The sequence below is a fragment of the Lampetra fluviatilis genome, unplaced genomic scaffold (genome assembly GCF_964198595.1).
Source record: "Lampetra fluviatilis unplaced genomic scaffold, kcLamFluv1.1 SCAFFOLD_965, whole genome shotgun sequence".
Lineage (NCBI taxonomy): Eukaryota > Metazoa > Chordata > Hyperoartia > Petromyzontiformes > Petromyzontidae > Lampetra > Lampetra fluviatilis.
Window position 1 is genome coordinate 27,501 of NW_027620442.1, and position 9,723 is coordinate 37,223.

The 9,723-nt window shown below is 60.7% G+C and overlaps 1 protein-coding gene across 1 annotated transcript in view; it reads left to right on the plus strand.

Moving 5' to 3' along the window:
- The window catches only part of LOC144953891 (serum albumin SDS-1-like), a gene marked incomplete at its 3' end in the record, with an annotated part of 5,270 nt that extends 519 nt beyond the window's left edge, over window positions 1–4,751 (plus strand). The window contains exons 2-4 of the mRNA XM_078884538.1: window positions 705–802; window positions 3,354–3,492; window positions 4,540–4,751. Coding sequence (XP_078740664.1) covers window positions 705–802; window positions 3,354–3,492; window positions 4,540–4,751 — 449 coding nt within the window. The remainder of the gene's footprint in view (window positions 1–704; window positions 803–3,353; window positions 3,493–4,539) is intronic.
- Between the last annotated feature and the right edge of the window lie 4,972 nt (window positions 4,752–9,723).

Sequence of the window (9,723 nt, forward strand, 5' to 3'; positions counted from 1 at the left end):
GAGTGAGTGAGTAGCTGAGTGAGTGAGTAGCTGACTGAGTAACTCAGTGAGTGAGTGAGTGAGTGAATGACTGACTGACTGAGTGAGTGAGTGAGTGACTGAGTGAGTGAGTGAGTGGGTGAGTGAGTGACTGAGTGAGTGACTGAGTGAGTAGCTGGGGTCGTTTGAGGCCGAGAAGTTGGTGATGCGGTGAGTTAGTGGGGGGGTTAGTGGAGGGGTGGGTGGGTGGGTGGGTGAGTGGGTGGGTGGGTGAGTGGGGGGGTGAGTGGGTGGGTGGGTGAGTGGGTGGGTGGGTGGGTGAGTGGGTGAGTGGGTGGGTGGGTGAGTGAGTGGGTGGGTGGGTGGGTGAGTGGGTGATTGAGTGAGTGAGTGAGTGGGTGGGTGGGTGGGTGGGTGGATTGGTGGGTGAGTGAGTGAGTGAGTGGGTGGGTGGGTGGGTGAGTGGGTGATTGAGTGAGTGAGTGAGTGGGTGGGTGGGTGGATTGGTGGGTGAGTGAGTGAGTGGGTGGGTGGGTGGGTTGGTGGGTAAGTCGGTGTGTGGGTGGGTGAGTGGGGGGGGTGAGTGAGTGACTGAGTGAGTGAGTGAGTGGCTGAGTGAGTGAGTGAGTGGCTGAGTGAGTGTCAGACTGAGTGAGTGTCTGACTGAGTGAGTAACTGAGTGAGTGAGTGACTGAGTGAATGATTTGAGTCTCTTCATCGCCCAGATGGAGGATCTGAAGGCTAAAGATCTCCTGGCGAGCAGAGCGAACAAGAGGGTTTGCCAGGACGTCAAACGTCTTGGAGTGGACACATTCGCTGACAAGTGAGGAGGTGGAGGTGGTGGACGAGGTGGTGGAGGTGGTGGAGGTGGTTTGAGTGAATGATTGAGTGGTTAAGTGAGTGAGTGGGTGGGTGGGTGAATGGGTGGGTGGGTGGGTGAGTGAGTGAGTGAGTGGACGAGTGGGGGAGTGAGTGAGCGAGTGGGTGATTGGGTGAGTAAGTGAGTGAGTGGGTGTGTGACTGAGCGAGTGAGTGAGTGAGTGAGTGAGCGAGTGAGCGAGCGAGTGAGTGAGTGAGTGAATGAGTGAGTGAGCGAGCGAGTGAGCGAGCGAGTGAGCGAGTGAGTGATTGACAGAGCGAGTGAGCGAGCGAGCGAGTGAGTGAGCGATTGCGTGAGTGAGTGAGTGAGTGAATGAGCGAGCGAGTGAGCGAGCGAGTGAGCGAGCGAGTGAGCGAGTGATTGACTGAGCGAGCGAGTGAGCGAGCGAGCGAGCGAGCGAGTGAGTGAGCGATTGCGTGAGTGAGTGAATGAGTGAGTGAGCGAGCGAGTGAGCGAGCGAGCGAGCGAGTGAGTGAGTGAGCGAGCGAGTGAGCGAGCGAGCGAGCGAGTGAGTGAGTGAGCGATTGCGTGAGTGAGTGAGCGAGCGAGTGAGCGAGCGAGTGAGCGAGTGATTGACTGAGCGAGCGAGTGAGCGAGCGAGCGAGCGAGCGAGTGAGTGAGCGATTGCGTGAGTGAGTGAATGAGTGAGTGAGCGAGCGAGTGAGCGAGCGAGCGAGCGAGTGAGTGAGTGAGCGATTGCGTGAGTGAGTGAATGAGTGAATGAGCGAGCGAGTGAGCGAGCGAGTGAGCGAGTGATTGACTGAGCGAGCGAGTGAGCGAGCGAGCGAGCGAGTGAGTGAGTGAGCGATTGCGTGAGTGAGTGAATGAGTGAGTGAGCGAGTGAGCGAGCGAGTGAGCGAGTGAGCGAGCGATTGAGTGAGTGAGTGAATGAGTGAATGAGCGAGTGAGCGATTGCGTGAGTGAGTGAATGAGTGAATGAGCGAGCGAGTGAGCGAGCGAGTGAGCGAGTGAGCGAAGTGAGCGAGCGAGCGATTGAGTGAGTGAGTGAATGAGTGAATGAGCGAGTGAGCGATTGCGTGAGTGAGTGAATGAGTGAATGAGCGAGCGAGTGAGCGAGCGAGTGAGTGAGTGAGCGAGTGAGTGAATGAGTGAATGAGCGAGTGAGCGATTGCGTGAGTGAGTGAATGAGTGAATGAGCGAGCGAGTGAGCGAGCGAGTGAGCGAGTGATTGACTGAGCGAGCGAGTGAGCGAGCGAGCGAGCGAGTGAGTGAGTGAGCGATTGCGTGAGTGAGTGAATGAGTGAGTGAGCGAGTGAGTGAGCGAGTGAGTGAGTGAGTGAATGAGTGAGTGAGCGAGTGAGTGAGCGAGCGAGTGAGTGAGTGAGCGAGCGAGTGAGCGAGCGAGCGAGTGAGTGAGTGAGCGATTGCGTGAGTGAGTGAATGAGTGAATGAGCGAGCGAGTGAGTGAGTGAGTGATTGAGTGAGTGAGTGACTGAGCGAGTGAGCGAGCGAGTGAGTGAGTGAGCGATTGCGTGAGTGAGTGAATGAGTGAGTGAGCGAGTGAGTGAGCGAGTGAGTGAGTGAGTGAATGAGTGAGTGAGCGAGTGAGTGAGCGAGTGAGTGAGTGAGTGAATGAGTGAATGAGTGAGTGAGTGAGCGATTGCGTGAGTGAGTGAATGAGTGAGTGAGCGAGTGAGTGAGCGAGTGAGTGAGCGATTGCGTGAGTGAGTGAATGAGTGAATGAGCGAGCGAGCGAGCGAGTGAGTGAGTGAGTGAGCGATTGCGTGAGTGAGTGACTGAGCGAGTGAGTGAGTGAGTGAGCGATTGCGTGAGTGAGTGAATGAGTGAGTGAGTGAGCGAGTGAGCGAGTGAGCGATTGCGTGAGTGAGTGAATGAGTGAGTGAGCGAGCGAGTGAGCGAGTGAGCGATTGCGTGAGTGAGTGAATGAGCGAGTGAGCGAGAGAGCGAGCGAGTGAGTGAGTGAGCGATTGCGTGAGTGAGTGAATGAGTGAGTGAGTGAGCGAGCGAGTGAGCGAGTGAGTGATTGACATAGCGAGTGAGCGAGCGAGCGAGTGAGCGAGTGAGTGAGCGATTGCGTGAGTGAATGAGTGAGTGAGCGAGCGAGCGAGCGAGTGAGTGAGTGAGTGAGTGAATGAGTGAGCGAGCGAGCGAGTGAGTGAGTGACTGAGCGAGTGAGCGAGCGAGCGAGTGAGCGAGTGATTGACTGAGCGAGCGAATGAGCGAGTGAGCGAGCGAGCGAGTGAGTGAGTGAGCGATTGCGTGAGTGAGTGAATGAGTGAATGAGCGAGCGAGCGAGCGAGTGAGTGAGTGAGCGAGCGAGTGAGCGAGCGAGTGATTGAGTGAATGAGTGAGTGAGCGAGTGATTGATTGACTGAGCGAGCGAGCGAGCGAGTGAGTGAGTGAGCGATTGCGTGAGTGAGTGAATGAGTGAGTGAGCGAGTGATTGATTGACTGAGCGAGTGAGTGGGTGACTCTCTCACCACCTCACCCTCCCACCGTCACTCCCACACAGCGTCCTGATGCCCAAATTGGCGAAAACGTTCCCCGCCGTCTCGTTCGGGAACATCTCCAGCGCTTCTCATGACCTCGCTCAGAGCTTCTCGCTGTGCTGTGACACAGACGTCCACCCGGCAATCTGCATCATGAAGAAGGTGAGATGGTGGTGGTGGTGGTGGTGGGGGTGGTGGATCAAGAGGGTAGACTCACAGAGACTCACAGAGACTCACAGACACACACACAGACACCCACAGACACCCACAGACACCCACAAAGACACCCACAGACACCCACAGACACACACACAGACACACACACAGTGGTGGTGGTGGTGGTGGGGGTGGTGGTGGTGGTGGTGGTGATGGTGGTGGTGGGGGTGGTGGATCAAGAGGGTAGATTCACAGAGACTCACAGAGACTCACAGAGACTCACAGACACCCAAAAAAACACCCACAGACACCCACAGACACCCACAGAGACCCACAGAGACTCACAGATTCATAGAGACCCACAGACACCCACATAGACCCACAGACACCCACAGAGACACACAGAGACCCACAGATTCATAGAGACCCACAGAGACCCACAAACACCCACAGTCACCCACATAGACCCACAAACACCCACAGACACCCACAGAGACCCACAGAGACTCACATATTCATAGAGACCCACAGACACCCACATAGACCCACAGACACCCACAGAGACACACAGAGACCCACAGATTCATAGAGACCCACAGAGACCCACAAACACCCACAGTCACCCACAGAGACCCACAAACACCCACAGACACCCACAGAGACCCACAGAGACCCACAGACACCCACAGAGACCCACAGAGACTCACAGAGACACCCACAGACACCCACAGACACCCACAAAAACACCCACAGACACCCACAGAGACCCACAAACACCCACAGTCACCCACAGAGACCCACAAACACCCACAGACACCCACAGAGACCCACAGAGACCCACAGACACCCACAGAGACCCACAAACACCCACAGTCACCCACAGAGACCCACAAACACCCACAGTCACCCACAGAGACCCACAAACACCCACAGACACCCACAGAGACCCACAGAGACCCACAGAGACCCACAGACACCCACAGAGACCCACAAACACCCACAGACACCCACAGTCACCCACACAATCCCCCTGTACCACCACCACGTCTCTAGATCGGCCGTGTGCATGCTTTACTCTGCTCCGAGTCATCATCGCTGTACCCCGAGCTCGACGCATGCTGCCACATGGCTCCGTACGGACGCCTCGGATGCATCTACAAGTTGAGCCACAGCTCAGCAGGGCCGCAGGTCACGAGTGGAGGGACAGAGGAGGTGGCAGACCACGCGGCTGAGTGCTCAGCGGAGCCCAAAGCTCTCAAGAAGAGGTGAGTCAGTCGGTTAGTCAGTCGGTTAGTTAGTTAGTCAGTCAGTTAGTTAGTTAGTCGCTCAGTCATTCACTCACCCACCCACCCATCCATTCACTCAGCCACTTACTCACTCACTCATTCACCCACCCACCCACTCACTCAGCCACTCACTCACCCACCCACCCACCCAGCCACTCACTCAGCCACTCACCCACCCACTCACTCACCCACCCACCCACTCACCCACCCACTCACCCACTCACTCACCCACCCACCCACTCACTCAGCCACTCACTCAGCCACTCACCCACCCACTCACTCACCCACCCACCCACTCACCCACCCACTCACCCACTCACCCACCCACTCACCCGCCCACCCACCCACTCATTCACCCACCCACCCACTCAGTCAGTCAGTCACATGGCTCCCTACGGATGCATCTACAAGTTGAGCCACAGCTCAGCAGGGCCGCAGGTCACGAGCCGAGGGACAGAGGAGGTGGCAGACCACGTGGCTGAGTGCTCAGCGGAGCCCAAAGCTCTCAAGAAGAGGTGAGTCAGTCGGTTAGTCAGTCAGTTAGTTAGTTAGTCAGTTAGTCGCTCAGTCATTCACTCACCCACCCACCCATCCATTCACTCAGCCACTTACTCACCCACCCACCCACTCACCCACCCACCCACTCACTCAGCCACTCACTCAGCCACCCACTCACTCAGCCACTCACCCAGCCACCCACTCACCCACTCACCCACCCACTCACCCGCCCACCCACCCACTCATTCACCCACCCACCCACTCAGCCACTCACTCACCCACTCACCCACCCACTCACTCACCCACCCACTCACCCACCCACTCACCCACTCACCCACCCACCCACCCACTCACTCAGCCACTCACCCAGCCACTCACCCACCCACTCACTCACCCACCCACTCACCCACCCACTCACCCACTCACCCACCCACTCACCCGCCCACCCACCCACTCATTCACCCACCCACCCACTCAGTCAGTCAGTCACATGGCTCCCTACGGATGCATCTACAAGTTGAGCCACAGCTCAGCAGGGCCTCAGGTCACGAGTGGAGGGACAGAAGAGGTGGCAGACCACGCGGCTGAGTGCTCAGCGGAGCCCAAAGCTCTCAAGAAGAGGTGAGTCAGTCGGTTAGTCAGTCAGTTAGTTAGTTAGTCGCTCAGTCATTCACTCACCCACCCACCCATCCATTCACTCAGCCACTTACTCACTCACTCATTCACCCACCCACCCACTCACTCAGCCACTCACACACCCACCCACCCACTCACTCAGCCACTCACTCAGCCACTCACCCACTCACTCACCCACCCACCCACTCACCCACCCACCCACTCACTCAGCCACTCACTCACCCGCCCACCCACCCACTCACCCACCCACCCACCCACTCACTCACCCACTCACTCACTCACCCACTCACCCACCCACCCACCCACCCACTCACTCACCCACCCACCCACCCACCCACCCACTCACTCACCCACCCACCCACCCACTCACCCACCCACCCACCCACCCACTCACCCACCCACCCACTCACCCACTCACCCACCCACCCACTCACTCACCCACTCAGTCAGTCACTCATTCGCTCAGCCACTCGTTCACCCACTCGCTCACTCACCCACCCACTGACCCACTCACCCACCCACCCACCCACTCACCCACCCACCCACTCACCCACCCACTCACTCAGCCACTCACTCACCCGCCCACCCACCCACTCACCCACCCACCAACCCACCCACTCACCCACCCACTCACTCACCCACTCACCCACCCACCCACTCACCCACTCACCCACTCACCCACCCACTCACCCACTCACCCACCCACTCACCCACTCACCCACCCACTCACCCACCTACTCACCCACCCACTCACCCACTCAGTCAGTCACTCATTCACTCAGCCACTCGTTCACCCACTCGCTCACTCGCCCACCCACTCACCCACCCACCCACTCACCCACTCACTCACCCACTCACCCACCCACCCACTCACCCACCCACTCACCCACCCACTCACCCACCCACCCACTCACCCACCCATCCACCCACTCACCCACCCACCCACCCACCCACTCACCCACCCACCCACTCACCCACCCACCACCCACTCACTCACCCACTCACCCACTCACCCACTCACCCACCCACTCACCCACTCACCCACTCACCCACCCACTCACCCACTCACCCACTCACCCACCCACCCACCCACTCACCCACCCACTCATCCACTCACCCACTCACCCACCCACTCACCCACTCACCCACCCACTCACTCAACCACCCACCCACTCATCCACTCACTCACTCACCCACTCACCCACTCACCCACCCACTCACCCACTCACCCACCCACCCACTCACTCACTCACCCACTCACCCACTCACCCACCCACTCACCCACCCACTCACCCTCTCACCCACCCACCCACCCACTCACCCACCCACCCACCCACTCACCCACCAACTCACCCACTCACCCACCCACCCACCCACTCACCCACCCACCCACCCACTCACCCACCCACCCACTCACCCACCCACCCACTCACCCACCCACTCACCCACTCACCCACCCACTCACCCACCCACCACCCACTCACTCACCCACTCACCCACTCACCCACTCACTCACCCACTCACCCACTCACCCACCCACTCACCCACTCACCCACTCACCCACTCACCCACCCACCCACCCACTCACCCACCCACTCATCCACTCACCCACTCACCCACCCACTCACCCACTCACCCACCCACTCACTCAACCACCCACCCACTCATCCACTCACCCACTCACCCACTCACCCACCCACTCACCCACTCACCCACCCACCCACTCACTCACTCACCCACTCACCCACCCACTCACCCACCCACTCACCCTCTCACCCACCCACCCACCCACCCACTCACCCACCCACCCACCCACTCACCCACCAACTCACCCACTCACCCACCCACTCACCCACCCACCCACTCACCCACCCACCCACCCACTCACCCACCCACCCACCCACCCACTCACCCACTCACCCACCCACCCACTCACTCACCCACGCACCCACCCACCCACTCACCCACCCACTCACCCACCCACCCACCCACTCACCCACCCACCCACCCACTCACCCACCCACCCACCCACTCACTCACCCACTCACCCACCCACTCACCCACTCACCCACCCACCCACCCACCCACCCACTCACCCACCCACCCACCCACTCACCCACTCACCCACCCACCCACTCACCCACTCACCCACCCACCCACCCACTCACTCACTCACTCACCCACTCACCCACTCACCCACCCACTCACCCACCCACTCACCCACCCACCCACCCACTCACCCACCCACCCACCCACCCACCGACTCACCCACCCACTCACCCACTCACCCACCCACCCACTCACCCACCCACCCACTCACCCACCCACCCACCCACTCACCCACCCACCCACTCACCCACCCACTCACCCACCCACCCACCCACTCACCCACCCACTCACCCATCCACCCACTCACCCACTCACCCACCCACTCACCCACCCACCCACTCACCCACCCACCCACTCACCCACCCACCCACTCACCCACCCACCCACTCACCCACTCACCCACCCACCCACCCACTCACCCACCCACCCACCCACTCACCCACCCACTCACCCACCCACCCACCCACCCACTCACCCACCCACCCACTCACCCACCCACCCACTCACCCACTCACCCACCCACTCACCCACTCACCCACCCACTCACCCACCCACCCACTCACCCACCCACCCACCCACTCACCCACTCACCCACCCACCCACCCACTCACCCACCCACCCACCCACCCACTCACCCACCCACCCACCCACCCACTCACCCACCCACCCACTCACCCACCCACTGACCCACTCACCCACCCACCCACCCACTCACCCACTCACCCACTCACCCACCCACCCACTCACCCACCCACTCACCCACTCACCCACCCACCCACTCACCCACCCACCCACTCACCCACCCACTCACCCACCCACCCACTCACCCACCCACCCACCCACTCACCCACCCACCCACCCACTCACTCACCCACTCACCCACCCACTCACCCACTCACCCACCCACCCACCCATCCACTCACCCACTCACCCACCCACTCACCCACTCACCCACCCACCCACCCACCCACCCACTCACTCACTCACCCACTCACCCACTCACCCACCCACTCACCCACCCACTCACTCACCCACTCACCCACCCACCCACCCACTCACCCACCCACCCACCCACCGACTCACCCACCCACTCACCCACTCACCCACCCACCCACCCACTCACCCACCCACCCACCCACCACCCACCCACCCACTCACCCACTCACCCACTCACCCACCCACTCACCCACCCACCCACTCACCCACTCACCCACCCACCCACTCACCCACCCACCCACTCACCCACCCACTCACCCACCCACCCACCCACCCACTCACCCACCCACCCACCCACCCACCCACACACTCCCCCACCCACCCACCCACTCACACACTCACCCACCCACCCACTCACCCACCCACCCACCCACTCACCCACCCACTAACCCACCCACCCACTCACCCACTCACCCACCCACCCACTCACCCACCCACCCACTCACCCACCCACCCACTCACCCACTCACCCACCCACCCACTCACCCACCCACCCACCCACCCACTCACCCACCCACCCACCCACCCACTCACCCACCCACCCACCCACTCACCCACCCACCCACCCACCCACTCACCCACCCACCCACCCACCCACTCACCCACCCACCCACCCACTCACCCACCCACCCACTCACCCACTCACCCACTCACCCACCCACCCACTCACCCACCCACCCACTCACCCCACCCACTCACCCACCCACCCACT